A 22,209-nucleotide genomic window follows, 5' to 3' on the forward strand; every position below is an offset into this window, starting at 1 on the left:
TGGCAATGAAGATCCATATACAATTAGTACTGAGTTAGAACTAGAGTATTTCCAGAGATTAGTTAACATACTTGACTTACCAGTCATGTGATTGGAAGCACCGGTGTCAATAATCAATTCTGTGTCTGCAATGGTGTTGTCCAGTGTTAATGCTACAAGTTCTTGTGGAATTTCATCTTAAGAAACTAATTTCTTGGGTACCCACCAACATATCTTTGCAATGTGGCCTATCATGCCACAATATTGACACTCTTGGTCATGATATTTGTCCCTCTTGGTAGGTTGATGCAGCATTCGCCTGGTGGTGGAGGATGCCATTATGTATTTGACTAAGGGGTATATTTTGTGTGGGCTTGCTTTGAGTCCCTATTTTGTTGTGTTTGAAACCCACGTCCAGTTGACGTGAATTTTTATGATGGTTCACAATAGCCTAAAGAGCTTGATCAGGGATGTCATTGTTGTTGTCCATAAAATGCCACCTAATGGGTGTGGGATGTAGGTAAAACTTCGGTGTGGCTAGAAAACCAATTTCTCCTTTGATTAAAATTTTGGAGTTGAGAGACCAACTCAAAGTAGGATGGTCTCAAAGGCTTTAACATAGTTGTTGTGAAGACTTCATATTGTGGACCAAGACTAGTTAGAAGGAAAAATACCTTTTCTTGGTTTGGAACAGGCTTCCCCATTCCTGCTAAATTGTCACAAAGACTTTTGAAGTTGTGGATGTGGTTTGTGATTGTTGTGTGATCTTCTTTATGATGATATGTAACTTGTTGGCATAAAGTAAATTCACGTTCTTGTGAGTCTTGAGCATATGCAGTTTTGACAACCTCCCACACCACATAAGCTGTGTCGAGGCCAATGACAAGTCTGAGAGTCTCCTCAGACAGTGTTCCAATGATCCACCCTTGAAGGAGATGATTGGACTTTCGCCACACTATAAAGGCATATGATAATTGGGATGTTGTGTCCCCTGCATTTTTTGGGAATGCTTGGATTTGGTATGTTGTATTTTTTTGGTGGAGGCTCTTCATTTGTGAGATGCCTAACTAATTCTTGACTCTTAGCTAGAGCTAGTACCCCACAATGGATTATTTTTTGGGGTAAGTTTAAGGGTAATGAAGTTGCCAACATGAGGGACAATGAAGCCATGAAAAAAAAAACACACACACACACACACAAGAAGGATTCAAAAGAAATGGAGCGAAAGATAAGCAACAAGGTTGAACATCATAGGAAGTGAAACATTTTTTATTGCCTAGTGTTCACACGGGCTCTAATACCATAAAGAAAATTAGAAACACAATGAATTTGGAAGAAAATAAATAATTGTATTTCAAAAAAAATGTGGCAACGTGAACACTTAGGCTATACAATGGGTAGTATTTATCGAGGATGAATGATACAGTTGTGGTATTTTGAATTTCAAAAATTCAGCTCTTTGAGACTCCTTGAAGATTGGAATTAGATCTTCAATAAGTATGCTGCAACTATTTGAATTCTTCTTTAATTGGTGAGGGATTTGCTGAAATGTCTTCATGGATGGAATTGAAGTGTCTTCATGGGTGGAATTGATTTCTTCATGTGGGTGGAACTAAAGTGTCTTTATGAGTGAAATTGATTTCTTCGTGATTTGTTGAAGTTTCTTCATGGGTAGAATTGATGTCTTCATAGATGTAATTGATTGAGAGGAGTGTGTTGCTAATAAGGTACAAACTGCCTAAGTAATGGAATTACTTATTATTCAAGCGGCAGAGAACACGGAGTCACCGACGACAATGGTTGCATAAGTAATAAGGTGATTATGATCACATGTGTCATTAGTCAAAATTTTCTTATCATATTTAGCGATAATGGTCGCCTAAATCACTAATTGAAGGTTGTCTATCATTAAACGACAAGGTAGATAAGTATTGGATAAGCATGAATATATTATAATAAATTAAACTTCTAATATGAACCAATTTGTGATTAAATTTTTAATGTTTTATAAACCTCATACTCTATTATGATTTATAATTTTACATTTATACTTATAATAGTAGAATTAATATAAATTTGACCCCAAAAAGGGTATAAATATATTTAATGATTATTGTAAGAGAATCAACAATTCAACTCAACAAACATCATTAATAACCTAACGCTAAAAGGATCCAGTCTCTCTCTCTCTCTCTCTCTCTCTCTCTCTCTCTCTCTCTCACACACACACACACACACACACACACACACACACACACACACGTTCTTTTCCTTTTAGTTTCTTTTCTTCTCCTTGCACCTCACCTCTCATTACCTCTTCTAATTTAAGTCTTCTCACCTCCCTCTTTTCTCTCTCCTTCTATAATTTCTGTCTCTCCTTACTTCTTCAAATCTAAGTCTTCTCACCCCCTCCTCTTTTCTCTTTCCTTCTATAATTTCTACAATTCGTACTATTGCTATCCTTACACTTTTAATGAGAAGTAATATATTGAATTTATTTATAATCAATTTACCATCTACCCATCTAAATGCACACCATCATTGAAAAAATGTTTATTTTTTTATTAAAAAAAAGTAATATAAAATTATATTAAATTTTTCTTAAATTCAAACAAATCCAAATCAAACCCCAAAATCTATAGTACAAATAGAAATTTTTAGATTACTTGTTTATTTGAAAATATGAAGGTTGGTGGGGTTCAATTTTGTGAAAGGGGAAATGAAACTGTCCTGAAAATGTGAAGTTGAGCTCCCTACTTTCTACTTAGGTGAGAAACACAGTTTTTTTTTAAAGAGGGTGAAACCTCCTTTTATTTATTGATATGCCCTCACTTTGGCGGAAGAATATCATGGATACAAGACAAGCAAAGGGGAGATTATAGATAATGAAATTGAAATCCTCCCAAAAACAACACCAACAACCAACCAAACTAGGACAATAAAACCAAACAAAGCTAACAAGAAACAAATATGAACAGGACTAGATAAAATTAAAAAAAAAAAAAAAAACAAATCAAAATCCACTAAAAAAAAAATCAAGAGTTGAACTAACGACAAACGGGAGTGAGACCTAACTTATCCATTCGAGGTATACCTTTTAGAGAACGTGGTAAAAGATGTTGTTCTCCGTAGATGACATTGTTTCCCATTTCTCCTTCTTTAGCAAGAAAATTAGTTGCACTATTGCCCTCCCTATATCGACGTGTCACCATGAAGTTCACTCCTTCTAGCTCCGCCATGAGCTCCTCTCAAAAATTCCTAAGATACCACAAGGTACATCTACCTTTTCGAAACCAATCAACTACGATTTGCAAGTCACTTTTAATAATCACATTGAAATAATGAAGTCGTTTGCACAAACGAATTCCTTCCCGTATTGCTTTTACTTCCGCACTATTGTTCATACCATTGCCAAAATATCTTGAAAAAGTTGTTTTCACCATGCCATGGCAGTCTCAAATAATTCTTCCACCTCCTGAAGTACCCGGATTGCCCCTACAAGCCCCATCACAATTAAGTTTTATCCACCCTATTGTAGGTTTAACCCACTAAATAATTTTTCCAGGTCTGGGGCAAACTCCCCGATGCTTAATTTGAAACTCTTTCAAAATCGTAATGTCCGACTTCTTCATTTTTTGAAAAAAATTAGTGCTCTCGGCTATAGAACTAACCTTGTATCGAACATTTCGCCACATCCGATCCGCACTTTGATATACTCCTTCCATTATCAATTTTCATCTTCGATTCCAAAGGCACCACGTAATCAAACATGGAATCAGCTTGATTGAAATACCTTTAATAGATGATTTTCAAGCATAGTGGAACCAATTTGCAATTCTATTTTTCCAGGGAAGGAACTGCTAGAAAGGAATCCCCAACACCATACTAGCCTAACGCCAAACCCTAGAGGCCACCTCACCTAAATAAATAATATGATCAATGTTTTCCTGGCTTCTCTACACGCAGCAATCACATGTCAAAGCCATCAATATTCCTTTGTCCTGAATTCTATCATCTACTGCCAAACATCTGAATCAAGCTTTCCATAAACACATTGAGATTCTTATGGGCAATAATGAATGCCAAAACCAGTCATTCCACACAAAGCTATCACCTTTGCTCCTCACTGCCTCCCATGCCATTTTTGTAGAGAAATTACCATCAGGGGTAGGCTTCCAAACGAATATATCCTGCCCACTTTTACGAGCGGGCACATTATGCAAAATTTCCATTGTTTTATCGGCACCAACCAACTCTTGTAATAAATCAGAGTTTCAGTTGTTATTCAGCCAGCAATCCTTACTACACATCTTCTTGTTCGAAATATCTTTGGTGCTCATACATAATGGGCCTGACATCAGCCACCTATCGAACCAAAAAGAAGAGTTCCCACCTCCCGCCAAAATTTTAACATTATCCACAACTTCTGAAATGGTGGCCATAATTGATCTCTAGAACTAAGAGTCATTTGGTCTCCCCTTCCTAATTAATAGGTGATCATTTCTACAATATTTAGCCTTGAAAAACCTTGCCCATAGATTGATAGAAGTGAGCAATCTGAAGGCAAATTTTATGAGAAGAGATTTCTGAACTTCTTTAAGATCTCTCAAGCCTATACCCCCTTCTGAGGTAGGTTTATAAATTTTCCCCCAAGAGCGCCAATGAAACTTCCTCTTACCTTCCATATCTTCCCATAAAAAATTAGCAAGAAGAGAGTTGATACGAGAATAAGTGACCTACAAAACATTAATAATAGACATCAAATATATAGGCATGCTAGACAACACATGTCTTAATAAAATCAATCTTCCACCTTGCGAGAGCAAATTAGATTTCTACCCTGCAATTTTATTTCTAATCTTCTCCATAAGAGGCTTCAAGGTCCTAGAAGTAAATTTTCCAGAAACCAAAAGCGCACCCAAATACGTAACTGGAAATTTAACTTCCATGAAACTTAGGATTCTTAATAAACCACGTTTTTTAGCAAGAGTGGTGTACTTCGAAAGGAATAACGCTGACTTTGTCTTCTTGATTTCTTGACCCGACCAGTTCTCATACATCTCTAGAGCGTAAACTAAATTTCAAATGGACATCTTCCTACCATTTGCAAAAATAAGAATATCATCCGCATACAACAAATGTGAAACCAAAGGGGCCTAAATCGGGATTAAATTGTCCAATACGATCTGTCTCATAGTTTTTCCTAAGAAACCTTGTCAAAGCCTCCTCCATTATGATGAATAAATAAGGAGAAAGTAGATCCCTTGCCACAAGCCTCTAGTAGATTGAAAAGACCCTTTAAAGGTTCCATTCATCATAACGGAAAACCACGGGGACTCCACACATTTTTTTATGAGTTTGCAAAACCTCTCAGAGAAACCAAAAGCCTTAAGAACCTCTAGAAGAAAATTCCAATTCACTCTATCATAAGCCTTAGTCATATCTAGTTTTACCATCACATTGCCGCCGGCCATTTTTTTGTGCAAAGAATGAACCATTTCTTATGCAAGTGCAATATTCTCAAAAATACTATGCTCAAGAATAAAAGTTATTGACCTTATAGGTCAGGGCCAGTTTTGATTATGACAAATACTCATTGTATCTAACGGGTGTTTGAGGTTGTGTAGGAACTAAAATTGTTAAGATAAAGATGGGCACAAAGCAAGCAAAGACTGAAGACCAATTTATATTTAGTATTGTAATATATTTACATAATTGGCCTGTAATAGTAATTAGGTCTCTGGTTTGTAATAAACTCACACACATCACATGCATGATAATAAGTAAGCTCAAAACAAACCGTAAATGAGAAATGACCTTAGAAAGACCTTAGGATGAAGGTCGACCGACACCGGACTTTTTCGGTGTCTTAATTTTGGACATAAATGACCCTAGGACACATATATTTACGTATATGATTGTTAGGCACTTGAATAGGGTTTGTACGTTTCAAATCGAGACTGAAATGCACACCTGGTGCACTTTTGGTCGACCGGCCAACATAGTTCATTTTGGCCTAGTCGACCGAACCGGACCTGAGTCAACAGTTGACCAAGGTCCTGGTCTACTGAACTATGTAGTTCAAAAAGTCCCGGTCGACCAAAAACTCCCTGGGTCAACATTTTGACCATATGGTCGACCGAGCCATTTTTGTACTCCAACTACCTGGTCGATTGAGGGTCCTCGGGTAAAATCCCTGCGGTCTGGTTGACCGAATCAGCCAGTTCAAAATGGCCTGGTTGACCGAACCTCAAAAAATTGGTAAATTGCCTTCTCCTGGTCGACCGAGCACTTAGTTCAAAATTCCCCTGGTCGACCGAACCATCTGAGACCTGGTCGATTGAAACATTTTTGGTCGACCGGACCTCTCGGGTTGCCCTGATTTTTACCGTGGTTAAGTATCTTTTAAATAGGGTTAAAATGTTTTAAACGTCATTTAACTTTCCTAATAATACCCAATAGGCCGCAAACGGTCATATTTCCTCCCATGTCTATATATAGGAGATCATTTGTGAAAATTAGAGACTAATTAGCTACTTTGATTAAGGGAGAATTCTCTGAAAATCCAAAAGCCTATACTACTCATTTTTTAGCCTCATTCACTCATGCTTATTATCTATTAGTGCCTATATCACTTGTAAGTGAATTAAGTGTTTGTTCCCATAGGTTTGCTCTCCTTGTCTTACTTGGTTGATACGATTTTATTGAGAGCTAAACCTAAGTATTCTTAGGGGACTTCATAAATAAGTCTCTCCTAAGAAGACTTTTATTTGATCTTCTGAGATTGTATATTCATTCCAATATCTTAAGAAGATCGTATAGTATTTTGGTTGCAAAATCCTTTCATCATCATCTTCAAATATCTATTGTGCTTTTATCTTGAAAAATATTTGAAGAGGTATTTGTTTGTGTGATAGTGATCTTTGTTGCAATATTCACTCATTCATATATTATTTGCTGAAAACAAAGATTACGCATCTTTTGCAAACCAAGCATATACATCATTTGATACTTACATGCTTGAAACATCATGCTGATTGAAATGCTTGAGACTTGACATCTTTCTGTGAACTTATTGGCTAAATATATTGTGAAACAAAGATTGCTTGTTTGACACTCTCACGTACGCATTACACTGATAGAAAATACCTTTGAGAGTTGAACTATCTAGACCACACTGAGCTTACATATTGAATCATATTGTGGTGTATGTTATTGCGCATATTTGGGTACATATCTGCTTTACACAAAAGCATAATCACTGTACCATTTGATTATATACACATTTGTTGTATTTCCAGGCACGGGCCTGAAGAGGAAGACTAACCCTAGAATAGTCTCGAATTGGCTTAGACCCTGTTAGGAAAATTAGGTGCGTCGTCCTATTAAGGCGTGTAGGTTGAGGTCAGCCCCTCTAATTGACCTGGTTAAGGTCGAGGTCAGCCCTATTCTAATTGGCCTAGTTGTAATCAGTGTTGTTCCACCCCTTAAGTGAGCTATTAGTGGAATCCTCGGTCTTGCGAGCTAGAGGCGAGGATGTAGGCACAGTTGGCCGAACCCCGATAACATATCGTGTGTTTGTTCATATTTCTGCACTTCATATTTACTGCACGTGTATGTTATTATGTGAATGATGTGTTTGTTTTAAATTTCTGTATAGTATATTTATCGGCGTATTTGGAACTGCATAAAAAGACCCTAGGTTGTAATATTCTGCTAACATCTAGTTCAACCTAGGAGAAAAATTTTAAATTCCAATTAACCCCCACCCCCTCCCTCTTGGAAATATACCAATTCTAACAAAAGCACCTTGTTCATGCGAGACCAACTTATCAACAACCTCACTTAGTCTAAAAGTAATAATCTTGGAAAAAATTTTATAAGTCACGGAACATAAACTAATAGGAAGGAATTTATTAAAGCTAGAAGGTTTGTTTACCTTTGGAAGGAAGACAATAAACGAAGAGGAAAAGAACCTGGACAAAGGAATGCCCTGAAAAAAATTCTTTGCCGCATCCAAAACGTCGTTTTTTACAATGTCCCAACAAGATATATAAAAATCAGAGCTAAATCCATCTGGTCTCGAACTGCTTTCTTTGGGAATAGAGAACACAGCTATTTTAATTTCTTGTTTCGTCGGTTCGGTGCAAAGGAAATTATTGTCAACATCTGAAATTTTTCTTTGAATTAACTCGAAGAGATCACAAGATTCAACCATTGAAGATTCTAAAAAAAAAAAATAGTAGCTTCATTGTGTATTACTTCTGCACCATCCAATATCCTCCCGTCGTTCAAAACCATACGGTCTATACGGCCCTTATTTTGCCTCTGATTGATAACTGAATGGAAGAATTTAGAGTTTTGATCCCCCTTAATCAACCATTTCTTTTTTTTTTTTTGTTTTTTTTTTTCTTGCAATTTGTTCTAGGTAAGATGCTTCCCTATTCTCCCACACCTGAATCTCCAACTTAGTAGTCAAATAATCGGCTTCAACCTTATCATAAAAACCTGTTTGCAGCTGGTTTTCTAAAGATTTCATCCTTGTCTCGGTAGCTTTTAGGTTTTCTCCCACTCTCCTAAAGAAATTTTTATTCCGTAAAGCAACACAGTTCCTTATATATATAATCAAAAGTAAAAACTTAAAAGTCGAAAGCTAATTTATTCGGTCACTATTTGTAATGAAAATTAAATTGAAATTTTTATTAAAAATAATTCATTTTTCATCTTTAAATCAAACATAATTTCTAAAAAATGATTTAAATAGAAGTGCAAAATAATACAAGTTTTAAAATAATATATTAAATATAAATATTATTATAATTATTTTAATTATTATATTTTCAAAATATAACATACAATAAAAATTGAAAATTTGTAAAAATATCGACTTTTACTAATTCTAATTTGTTTTTAAAATTTATGAATATTTATTTATTTATTTTTGATTAAATTCATGCAATCATTTTATTTTTATTTTTATTAAAAGATATGTAATAAATTATTTAATCTAAAAAAAATTATTTTTAATTATTAAAATTTTCTTTCAATTTTTTTTTTTTCAAATAAGCTGAAACTGATAGAAAAAATAAAAAATTATCAACATAAACAAACATACTTTTAGAATATAATTTTTGTTTTGACTAAATTCATGCAAACATTTTATTTTTATTTTAATTAAAAAAATATGCTAGTTTTCTAGAGATTCCATCATTTTCTTGAGAGCTTTTAGATTTTCTCCCACTCTCCCAAATAAATTTTTATTCCATGCACATAAAAAAACTTTAGTTCTCTTTAGACGAAATTTCACATAAAACAACACAGTTCCTTATATACATAATCAAAAGTAAAAACTTAAAAATCAAAAGCTAATTTATTTAGTCACTATTTGTAATGAAAAATAAATTGAAATTTTAATTAAAAATAATTCATTTTTCATATTTAAATCAAACATAATTTCTAAAAAAATGATTTGAATAGTATAACTGCAAAACAATACAAGTTTTAAAATAATATATTAAAAATAAATATTATTATAATTATTTTAATTATTATATTTTTAAAATTTAACATACAATAAAAATTGATAAATTGTAAAAATATTTAAGTTTACTAATTCTAATTTGTTTTAAAAATTTATGAATATTTAATTTTTTTTATTAAATTCATGCAATTAATTTATTTTTATTTTAATTGAAAAAATATGTTATAAATTATTTAATCCAAAAAAAATTATTTTTAATTATTAAAATTTTATTTCAATTTTTTTCTTTTCAAATAAGTTAAAACTGATAGCAAAAATAAAAAAAATTATCAACATAAAGAAACATATTTTTAGAATATAATTTTTATTTTGATTAAATTCATGCAATCGTTTTATTTTTATTTTAATTAAAAAAATATGTAATAAGTTATTTAATCCAAAAAAAATTATTTTTATTTCTTAAAACTTTCTTTCAATTTTTTTTTTTTTTCAAATAAGTTAAAACTGATAGCAAAAAAAAAAAAATTATCAACATAAACAAACATATTTTAATAATATGTTTCTCCATTATACAAAAACCAAAATTAAAAATTAAAAAAAAAAATAACAATACCAAATAAGTCCTAAAATACCCAAATTATTTGCACAAATATATATATATATATAATATAATATAATTGAAAGCTATAAGCTACCTTTCATCAATGATATTTAAGAGAACATTAAAATTTTAAATAGATAATTAAATCCTCAAAATTCAAATGATAGTTAAAAAACATCCTGGCAAACTGATATTTTGATGTTCCATTACAGAGGACTATACATCCTGGCAAACTGATATATATGAGGTACAGCAGGACTCCCTGGGATGGATATTACATAGCAAATAACATGCATAAATGGTTGATTTACCCACCTTACAAAGCAGTGATTTCTTTATTTTGCAGCAAAAATATGCAATGACGACATGCACCATACACAGCCATTTATGTCAATCCTCATGGTCCCAAAGATCTGCTACGCCCCTGAAAGGCCCATGCTCCTTGTTCACAAACATATCTTCACCCGTAAGTACTCGTTTCTGCAACGCAATATCCATAAATTAAAGTCTCGTCAGGTTTATCCATATGCATAACTTATTTTAATGGAGAGCCATGCATGCACGCAGGTACCTGATCAGGGAGAGAGGAAAGAGCATGGAAGTCTTGTTCTGGGATTTGCCAATCGAACACCATAATGTTCTCCTTGATCCTGTTGGAGTGCGAGGACTTGGGTATCACACTGGTGCCTCTCTGTACAGCCCACCTCACCAGCACCTGCCCTGCGCTCTTGTTCAGTTTCTTCGATATCCTATCCACTGTTGTGTCATGGATCAGATCTCTGCCCTTTTCCGACGATCCCAGCGGTGAGTATGCCTATTTTGAAATAATTAGTTCTCACTATTTCGGAATGTACAATTTTCAATTGTATAAGTTGATAAAGACATAGACCTCATTTGATTTTTGGACAACTTATCTTCCACTTGTCAAAAATCAAAAGACTCATATTCCACTTGTCAAAAATCAAAGATCGAAGAAAGGTCCATAAGAGCTCAGAAAAGTTCGCATATTTTTTGGGACCTACAATCAGTATCTTGCCCTATCAATTTTTTTTAAAGATTGACCGTGCTCCGGTACCAATAATTTCCTTAGCTTGCATCTGAAAGTATGATTTGAATTTATATAAATTTGATAGTACAAAACTATATTGAGTTTCTTTCATATTTAGTTCATACTCCCAAATATTACCATAAAATTTCCTACACTACTACAATTTCCTCAGTTCCCTTGAGAAATTTGGTCTTTCCTAAACATGAGCAGTGTTGACATCTCCCATCTCCTTGGTCCCTGGCTTGGATCACTCCCAGCACAAGACAGGAGCCGAGAACTCAACAATTTTCCTCTAGTAATTGAACATTCTTGTGTGTAAAGCACAGCACATCTCAACATTTGCAGCAATTAAAGGTCGCCTGATTCGAATGCCTGGTACTTACAGTGACTTGGATGCCATTCTTCTTGCAAGCCTCTAGCATTTTATCGTTTCTCCATCCCGGATGCATCTCCATCTGATTCCACCAGAGAGCAAGACTAAGCATTTCCTATGATAATGATTACGATATATATATTCTGCCTAATTAATTAACCATCTGACCTGACACACACAGGGCATTGTTTGAGCGAAACCCAGTAGCTTATTCAGTTTCTTGAGTGTAAAGTTACAAATGCCAATATCTCTTACAAGATTATCCTCCACAAGCTTTTCCATCTCTCTCCAAACCCCTTCCATGTCGAAGTCCAAAACCTCTCCAGCCTTTGGAGGCCTGCTCGCTTCCTCTTTCAGGCGGAAGGGCCAATGGATCTGCAATACAATCACACGAATTTGATTAATTGCCGACTGTAATTCATCTCTCTGCTATCACCAACAATTCTCATTTGTCTCTCTTTTAAAAATTTGTCTAAATGTAGTTTGTAAGAAATCACCAAAAGTAGAGGTGTTCAGCTCGCCTTCAGAACTAGGATTCGTTCCCGCATGCCTGCACTTCTACAATGCTTTGGCGTGGAACATGCATGTGAATGATTATGGTTGGTTTCGAATACAGCAGTGCATGTTATGATCGTTCTTTCAGTAACTTGAATAATTAATAGGGGCACATCAAGATAATTAGCCTAAAAACATTTAAATTCTTTTATCAAAATTTATATATGTATGTATTGAAGCTCTTCAGAAATGCAGTATTTGACCAATAAAAAATTTAAAAAAAAATTAAAAAAAAAAATAAAGCAGCAGAATAAAGGTTCCTAAATGCATCTAAACGATCCTTATATTTGCCTAAAAGAGGACATGAATTACCAGATATAGATCTAGATATTCAAGCTGCAAATCTTGAAGGGTTCTCATCAATGCAGGTCTAACCCTTTCTGGAGACATATCAAAACACCTACATTCACCAACATTCAGAGTCGAAAATCATTATGCTTGATTTTCTGTTCAATCATGATGACTTGGATACAATTTGTCAATGCCTTTAGGGTTCTGTTTGGACGGAAAACATTAAAGGAAAGAAAATTAGACAATCTTATTTTGCATGTTAGAACCCTTGAACTTTCTTAATTTTAATCATATTTGAAATAGTTTTCATTCTCAATAATCAATGAAATAGTGAGAATATGGTGAAAAATTATTTCTGCTTTTAGGTTTCTTGCTCATTTCCCACAAAATTGTGATTCCAAATGGAAACTTAAATTTAGCACGCAGTACTTGAAAAAACAAATTATTTACCAAAGTTTAGAAGTCACAAAGAGGTGCCTCCTCTCCACTCCTGCATCGATGGCCCTCTTGAGCCCTTGCCCAACCTGAGAGAGAGAGAGAGAGAGAGAGATATCATTTTTCTTGCCCATGTGGTCTATAATAATCAGAAGACCTATTTAATTTAGAACTCGATTGAATTTTAAGCTTTATTTTTTATATAAATTGAGAAGGTTTTTAGCCCAAAAATTTAGTTTTAGTGAGTGGAAATGTATGTATGGATTATATAATGTATACTGCTTTGATCATTTCCATCACAGCTTACAAAAATTTCTATGCAAAGAAACAGTTTAGAGAAAATTGCACCAAAATTTCAAAGCAAAGAAACAGTTTGGAGAAAATTGGACGCCAAATATATTACTACAATAAGAAAAAGTGGCCTTCTTGCATGCAGATTTGCCTTTAGTAGAGACGTGACACCCCAATTCAAGCATGTGAAATATGTGCCTGCATTTCAGGTGCACAACTACGGTATAATGGCCCGCAGAGCTTGTGGCATTGAAATTTCCCCAACAAAAATGAGCAACCAATAGCACTTTTGACACATATATAACAAGTGATAGCATCGGTGACGATCATATTCCACTCCCTTTAAAGGCTAAAATCCAAAATCTAGAACACAAAAATTTTATGCATGCAGTAGTAGTTGTCTAGAGGGTATTACCATAAACCATGATTAGTTACTTCCCTTACCGCATACTGTGTTTGCTCATCACCTTTTCATTTAAAATGTACTTTTCTTCAGATTGATCATTGTTCGTTTAGAAAAATTAAAGATTACTTGCATGGGTTGAAGTACAAATGTGGCATTTATTAAAATAGCTAATTGGTGTTCTCAGGAACAAAAATTATGATCTTATGTATGGTACTTTCACTGCATCAGAGAGTCCACATAATGACACAGGAAGCAAGAACCACCTCCATTATAGATTACCACTATTAAAACACCATACTAATTCTCAACGCTCAATCCTATTAACCACCATTGGAAAACTACTCTCAACTGCCACATATAAACACAATTTTTTAACATGGAAGCGCTAGAGAAAAGGTTAAGACAATCCCAAATTTACTCACCTCCTCACTTTCAAGCTTTCACAATCTCATTCCAAGTTAGGCATCAGAAGGTTTTCCCCGACATTTGTGCCCAAGTTTTTTTTTATCTGTTCACAGAATTTCACCTAGAATAATGGTGTGTGTAGACCAAAAAACATTTAAATAGTTCAGAAACTCCTAAGATTCATGGTTACTGGCAGGGGAATCAACACAAATATCATAACGACAGAAGCCCTGCTAGGTATGTCATGCCATAGATATTGATGAAGTTTAAAAGCTTATAGGAAGTGTCAAACTTTAAGCCAGTTATAGTCCTGATATGTGTGGAGACGTCTATTTTTCTCAGTACTCAAAAGAGTTCAACTCAATTAGATGGAACAGTGTCAGATTGCGTTCAGAATAGCTCAAAAAATTCTTCAGATCCTCATCCAAGCTGAAAAAGATAGAGCCAGTTGAGAGCATTTAGTTATATATTGTTGTTCTTCGCTCCATCACCAGCTCAGTATTAGTCAGAAAAGAGGAGCTACACTAGCAACCATTATACTGCGTCAACCACCTCTTAAAAGGGCTTGAAAAACACCAGGAAGAAGCTGGTTTATGCCCTCCCCATTTTTAGTGAGGAAATTGAGTCACTACATTTACTCTCGTACATGCTGTGCTCAATGACAAACTGAAGGAGAGCGGAACTTCCTTTGCCATATCATTGAGAGCAACTGGATTTCTACAGATAAAATAAGTTGCAAGGAATTTTTTGCATCCTTTAGTTGGTGTATCCAAGAATGGAGAAACGAAATAATTCTTACAAAATGAGACTGGACCCCAGAAAAAAAAATAATAAAAAAAGATCTATCTTTGCTGCAAACTTCTTACTATCACTTGTCGTTCAGGATCAGTCAAAATTGTTAAAGAGGGATATACTGCAGACAGGGAACTGGTGGAGATCCTCACGATGTTGGCAGTTATAATCTTCAGAGAAAACTCTCATTGAAAAATAACAGGTCCACGAGAACAAAAGCTGATGCCTGAGCAAATATTTAAGGCTTCATAGAGAGTGCTAAGAGTTGGAAAAAATTTGAATAATTCCAGATGCCAAGTGTGCTTTAGATGACATTATTCATCACAAATGCTCCACAAAAGAGCAACATCTTTATCCAACACATTTAGAACTCTGAAGGATAAATTTTCGAATCGTAACTTTTGTTTGTTAACAGATAACATAATTTACTAACTCACTATGCTGCCCAATGTGCATGTGCTGCGAAAGGAAGATTGGTAATTGAGCCAGGTTTTGGCCTTGTTCTATGTAAGCACAACTTTAATCCCAGTCTATGGCAAAATATTTTTAGTTGGAATGCCAACTCATGCCATAGACAAACACTTCTATTGAAACAAAATAGAAATCTATAAGGAGAAAATGTAGGCTAATCCTAATTAACTAGATTCCTTCTCTCTCAAATTTTCATAATTTTATTTTGACTTGGGCATCACAGGCTTTTCCCTAGTGACTGGAGCTCAAACTCCAATCGTTTTATTTTATTCCTTTACAAAATTTGCCCCTGGAATAGGCTTAAGTGTAAACTATAAATTGCATCATCATCTTCCAATATTTGCTTTGCTTTAAACATATATCCGCAAATCTATCCCAGTAGCATCATTTTTTTAAAATTTTTTTTAAAATTTCTTTTAATTTTAATTTTAATTTTTTTACTTTTTTTTTTGCGCTAAGATAACCTAAGAAAACATCCAATGCTTTGCATAAGCTAGCTCCCCCAAAATCATCCAAAGCAATCACCCGAGCCCTCCAAGCAGATATATGGACAAGATTATGGATTCCTAAATTTGATGGGCGCCATCGTGGACCGAGTCTTAAAGATCCCTTGCAAGTTCCAAATGGGCCAATCACAAGGTCAAGAGCTAAGAAGATCAAGAAAGCAATGTAAGGAATTGGTGCAATCCACTTGGGCCGAGTTTGCAAATTTATCAAGCAAGACTTAGTGTAGACTCTTTATTTCAATATGGGCTTGGAAGAAAAAGAACAAGTTTTAATCCATGTGATACAAGCTATAGAGAGGGGCGGCATAGCCTAGTGGTTTAGTGTAGACTCTTTATTTCAATAAGTATAGGTGTGTGGGTCTATATTATGTTTCTATGGTTGTAGGTGTTTGGGCCTATTTAATTTATTAGGTGTGTTTCTTTTATTAGTTATAGGCATGTTTTGAATTTGAATGGAGGATTTTAAAAATAGACTTGTAGCAGCATCTTCATAAATTGAATGTGAATGAAGTTTTCTTCCAAGAGAATTTTCAGTTTTCTCCAATTGTTCTTGAACTAAGAACTTATCAAATGTCAAACCTTTGTGGCGTTCTTACCAAATCTAAATTCTTGAAACAAGATTTCAATGGGTCTAGATCATCTTGACCTGATTCTTGGCGTTCTTGGGTAAATTTTCAATTTGTTCATGGGTTCAAGGGATTCGAATCTCACAGGTAAACATAATTTGGTATCAGAGCTTAGGCTCCAAATCAGGTCCAACTTATCCTTTTTGATTACACGAATCTTTACTTTAATTTCTAGATAAGAAATTTCTAGATTTGTAATCTTTGCTTTGATTCCTTCTATTTCCATTTCTTATTGTTGAAATCATATCAATCTTTTTTAGAAATTACAATTATTGTTGCTGAAATTGTAATCTTTTTTTCAAAAATTTCGGATATATATATAAAGGCAGCGTATTCAATGGTTGTTGCATAGTTTAAAAAAAAAATTGAAAAAAAAAAACGAAAGAGAGAAATTTCAGAAATGGCTATTTGATATACTTTGCAATCTGCAAATTGAAGTGATTAGAAATCTTCAAGGTGGGCGAGATAGGAGGAGACGTGAGCTTGGCATTGAAAATGAGTATGAGAATGAAGGAGAGGATGAGGAGGACATAGCATCTGATGTTGGGATGGGTGGAATACACAAACCTAGAGGAGGTAGGTGAAATAGAACCTAGGAGAACTCTAAGGGGCCGATATGGGATAGGCAGGAACCTTGGGATCATCAAAATGAAAATACCATCTTTCCAATGTAGGACTTACCTTGAAGTCTATTCAGAGTAGAAGAATAAAATAAAGTTAATTTTTTCTTGTCACAATTATTCAGAGGAGAAGAAGGTAAAGATGGCGCTAATTGAGTTCGCTGATTATGCAATTATTTGGTGGGATCAATTAGTGATCAATAGGAGAAGGAATCATGAGAGACCTGTAGAAACATAGGGTGAGTTGAAAGCTCTCATGAGGTGGAGATTTGTATCTAGCCACAACTATAGAGACCTTTACCAAAAATTACAAAACCTTACACAAGGGTCTAGGAGTGTAAAAGATTACCATAAGGAGATGGAGATGGCTATGATTCGAGCTCATGTAGAAGAGGATCGGGAGACCATAATATGACCATATTTTTATGTAGTTTGAATAGGGACATAGCCAATGCAGTTGAGCTAGAGCATTATATGGAGGTAGAAGACATGGTGCACATGGCCAACAAGGTACACTTCAATTTCTAGAACTCCTTGGAAACCAAAGTGGGATAGAAATGATCGAGCTGTAGTAAAGGGGAAGGTCAAACCACCTAATGGAAACGATGAGAGAACAAGCAAGAACAAACCCACGGTAGATTTCCAACCTTCAAGGAATCAAGATAATAAATGTTTTAAATGTTTCAGTTCAAGACACATCGCATCTTAATGTCCAAACTGTTAGGGATTTATACTTAAAGACATGCTTGATGTAATCAGTTTTAGTATTTATTAATAACTCAAGTTATTCCATTTTAATGAGAATCTTTGTGAGCAATGTTTGCTTGACATTATTTATTTAATGATTATGCATGTGTGTCTTTTATTTTATAAAGTAGGTGGTCTAGTGTGCACAACTTCTACACAAAAGATTAGATCATCAGTTCTAGAATATAAGTTTATTGTTCACAGTTTTAAATGAAATTGGAAACACCATTGGTAGGACTGTAGCACAAGGTTTTAATAGGTCTGTCTTGACTATTGTGAATGGTATAGTTCCAACTCCTTGTGTTAGTACACTTTGTGTGTATTGAACAAGACCATCTTGGGGTAATTGCTTTTATACTAACTATATAAAACAATTAATACCTCATGGTTATTATGAGTGCTTATGCTCTTAATCCTAATATGATTATTGGATATATGCATATAGTGTTTATTACTTTAATTCATAGAAAAATCATATTCTTTGTGGGTCAATAAACATAGTGAGTTGGGTGATGATGTTATGTATATAGTGAATATTAATTATTGATGGAATCCCCGAATCAGGATTGATGATACCCTTTGAGGAAGCTTATAAGTTTTGATTGTGTCAAACCCTACAGGTGGATTTTGAATCCGGCACATCAAATTAGTTAAGTTGAAGATCTTAGGGAATTAATATGTCAATTAATTAAATTATCAGTAATTTAATTTAATAGATGGGTATTTGTAATCTTTACGTGGAGTGATAAATAAGCATTTAATAATAGAAACTCGAAATTTAATTTTGAATATGACAGGGAGTACAGTTATAATTCTTTAGTGGTATAAATTATAATTTATGTAATTAAGAAGAATCCAGATCGGATTAGGAATTCTTAATTACGTGGGAAGCCCTAGTCATATTTACCCAGAGGTCCCTACTGTAGCCTATATACACACGCTCCACTCAGTAGTTAGGGTTAGACAAGCGAACCCTCATAGAGGCAGACGTTTTCGTCAGAAGAAAACCCTACCAGCCACTTATGAGCCCACTCGCTCAAGAGAAAGGCATGTTCAAGGAATACGGTAGACGATTCTTGGTCTTCTTAAAGAACTCATTTTCGTACTTGCAGATTTGGGAACAAATCAGACAAATTTTGCAAGTATAATCCTAATCATGGAATTAGGGTTTGCATGATTAGATTACTTTTTTTTGGTTATCCCTTAGGGCTATTCCGCAAGTCCCCTCAATTGGTATCAAAGCCTCGGTTGATACTGTATACGGTTAATAGTACCATATTCTTCGAAAATTGAACCAATGCATGCTTAGGGTAGAACGTGTGTATGCACTAACCTCTGTTTTGCAGCGTTCTATCCGACAATTATGGTCACACGAATGTATGTTTTGTGATTGCGATAGTTCATTACAAGATTCATAGCATGTGAACTCTGGTTATGGAGGCATAGGATCTTGTAATCTAATGCAGCTTCATCTGAGAAGGAGACACAGTTGCGGCGTGTGAATAGTGATTATTATGCCTATCTCCTATGATTATGGACTGTGGGTGATCAATCGAATGTGAATGTGGTAATGTGATCGTTATGCCTCTCTTCGTCAAATGGGTAAGAAGAATGCCTTATTGCACAAGAGGTGTCTTGTAGAAATTCACAGGAGCGAGTAAAGAGAGAGGTGAACATAATCATATTAGAAGAGGTGAGAAAAGGATAAAGGGGAATATATCAAAGATTAACGATCATAAGAGAGAAAAATAGATAAATTGACGTTAAGCCCAATTATTAATATTGGGTTAGTTGAATTGATATTTTTGTACACCTTGCCTAGGTGGTCTTAGGTTGTCTGTATTCCCCTCACCCATTTGGGATGCAACCTACTCAATCATATTTTTTGAAGAGGTGTACAAAAATTACACAAACAATTTAGTTCACAAAATAATTATTAGATTGAATACAACGAAAGATTTAGGAGTAGAGGTAGTAGCTATTTTTGTATATTCCTTATCAATCTATCCAATATGGAATATGAAACAAGTCTACCAACTCCATTATGGGCGTGCATGATGATTCACTCTTATGGCCACTAGTAGGGAGGGTATTGCGAGCCCTAAATATGCATGTATATGACTACCAAATAGTACTAATTATTTGAACCTCTAAAAATTTATAAACTCAACATGATCCAAGTAAGACGCCAATCCAAATGGCATGCATATATAACTCTAATCCATTTAGAAGCTAAACTAAATACAACCATTTAGAATTCAAAGGACTACCTTGGGCTATGGTGGAAGGGACACAAAAATCTTATGCCCATCAATCATCTAGAAAGAAAAATTGTAAACATTTTATACTAACCTAATTTTACAAACATATTTTGCTCATCCTAGTTAGGAATTTTCAACCATCATACAAGTGCACAACACATGTTAATGTGGTACAATTATAAGATGTTAAATAGCTGTTAGAGAGAGAGAGAGAGAACCTCTTCTTGAACTTCATACTGGGATGCTGTATCTATGTGCCTATACCCAGCCTGCAATCATGGTTAAAAAGGGGGAAAAAAAAAAAAGCGATAAGATTCCTCAACAGGATTCTAGAATCAATTGCTAATGTTTCTTTCAACAAAGAAAAATAAATGCCAGAGGAAAGCATGAAATTCAAACTTTATATTTATATTTTATGACATTAGACAAATTTCAAGATCCCGTGAAATTTAATAAAGCTGTCCGAACATTTGATTTGAAATTGTATGTTTGAACTGTACAGTAAAAAAAATAAAAAAAATTTATTGAATTCTGCAAATCCAAATTTTATTCTCACAAACTCCTTACCCCCAAACTTAACCACTTGACAATGCCAATAATAAAAAACTGTACTCTCTTTTTTTTTTTTTAACAACAATAGAAAATGTAAAGTTGCGCATGATTTGGTGTTAATTTCTACAAATGAAGTGATGAAGAGGAAATGAATTATAAAGTAATGGTTCAAGTATTGTTTTCCTGAACTCAATTGATTTATTACTGATAATTTTTGAACTTTTCATCCAAAACAATTCAAATGGTTTCAGTAAACAACTTCCATAAAAAGACAATAGTAAGTACGTAGCCAGGCCATTTGCCCCTACAAGCCTATCAAAATAATCTTTAATAGGAATTAATTTTTAACTCCCTAATTTGACTTATTATTTTTTTAATAATATTTTAATTAACCCTTCATATTTTACCTCACAAGTCATACTCCTATATGCATTTTGTCCCAGAGTAAAAGTAGTTTGCAGCTGTATTATATTATACTAAATTAAAGATTGAAAATGGACGGCTGCGATGCACTGGGCTAAAGAGGCAGCAAGCTGTGTACCTCGACGATTGCAGTGAACACAGCGTTGGAGGCTTCGGAGCCAGACCGCCAAGTCCCCAGTCCGACGGCGGGTATGGAATGGCCGCTAAGAAGCCTTAAAGATTCAGTCCGTTTATTAAGCGGAGGAAACGTCGCCTGAGCCATTGGATCTCTGCCCCTGATCTTTTACTAGAATGATGACGATGACCACAGCTATTTTACGAAGCCTCTGAGAATGGCTGGCAGAACGTTCGTAATGTGTATGAAGGGGAATGGGAGGTGATGGCGGGCTTTGCATGGGCGACACGTTTTAGCATGTCAGGGGGTTGCGTGTCGTAGTCTCGTCTATGTTTCTGACACGTAGGCGCTGCAAATCTTCTCTCTCACGTGACTTTGGAACATAGAATGGGCCTGGTCTACCGTTCAACTTCTTGGTTGGTGGACGCAACGCAATTGGTGTTGAGAAGAAAATGGGGTAAGGAGAAAATAAACAAGCTTTAACGAAGGCGTCAGCTTGTTTCGGAGCAATGGTTGCGAGGAGGGTGGATGCCCTGGTCAGCGGCAGCAACTGTGTTGGCGGTGTGGAGGGCGATTCTGTTGGCGTAGAGGTAGGTTATAGAGGTGATGTCTATTACAATGGCCCAAAAAATAAACCTAGTTCAATCAACACTAATAGAGTAATTATTAGTTATTCGAAAACAGAAACATATTATCAAAGGCACAAAATTAATCATACAATCACAAAAAGAATACCAAAATTCACATGAAAAACCTTTCGGTGTGAAAGAAAAAATCACTGGACCGAAGTCCACTTTCAATTTTCCATTATTTCAAATTAGTAGATTATAATAGGTTTTCCCTAATTAAGACTAGAGGCATACTTCAACAACAATCATCAAGAATCATAATTCTTGGTATAGAAAAATAATATATATGAGTCATCATCATTAGGTGAAATCAAACTTGAATGAGAAATAGAAAGGTCTAACCCAAAATAGGGGTTGTTGTCCACATCATGAAACCAAAGTTACAAAGGTTCAAATGACAATCAGACCAACAAAAATAGAGAAGGCTGAGGCATGAACAATTTAGCAAAATTTCAGCTAAATCGGATAAGAAATCACCATCTGATCGACAAGATCAAGCTGACTGCACAAGCACATTCAATCTTGATTTTTCAGCAAACAATTTTTTTCTTTCTCTCACTCTTTCTTAGCTATCCCAAGGATACACGATCTCTCTTTTTTAT

General features: G+C 34.7%; 1 protein-coding gene across 1 annotated transcript; it reads right to left on the reverse strand.

Annotated features, from left to right (window-relative positions):
- Positions 1–10,170: 10,170 nt before the first annotated feature.
- On the reverse strand, positions 10,171–21,542 carry LOC131168399 (aldose reductase). Its single transcript, XM_058127776.1, has 8 exons — positions 20,982–21,542; positions 20,107–20,157; positions 12,779–12,852; positions 12,350–12,437; positions 11,651–11,857; positions 11,493–11,564; positions 10,633–10,875; positions 10,171–10,541 (listed from the first exon to the last, which is right to left on the reverse strand). Exons 1-8 carry the CDS (start codon positions 21,123–21,125, stop codon positions 10,452–10,454), a joined length of 969 nt encoding a protein of 322 aa, XP_057983759.1. The 5' UTR covers positions 21,126–21,542; the 3' UTR covers positions 10,171–10,451.
- Positions 21,543–22,209: the final 667 nt, after the last annotated feature.

This window comes from Malania oleifera, chromosome 11, assembly GCF_029873635.1.
Source record: "Malania oleifera isolate guangnan ecotype guangnan chromosome 11, ASM2987363v1, whole genome shotgun sequence".
Classification (NCBI taxonomy): domain Eukaryota; kingdom Viridiplantae; phylum Streptophyta; class Magnoliopsida; order Santalales; family Ximeniaceae; genus Malania; species Malania oleifera.

What these genes read in the sequence shown, in the direction of transcription:
- LOC131168399 (XM_058127776.1), bottom strand. Translation starts at nt 21,125, where the DNA reads ATGGCTCAGGCGACGTTTCCTCCGCTTAATAAACGGACTGAATCTTTA. An exon ending in CAATGCCCTGTGTGTGTCAG is followed by an intron (nt 11,565 to 11,650) that starts GTCAGATGGTTA and finishes TGGTGGAATCAG; the next exon opens with ATGGAGATGCATCCGGGATG. An exon ending in AGAATGGCATCCAAGTCACT is followed by an intron (nt 10,876 to 11,492) that starts GTAAGTACCAGG and finishes ATTTCAAAATAG; the next exon opens with GCATACTCACCGCTGGGATC.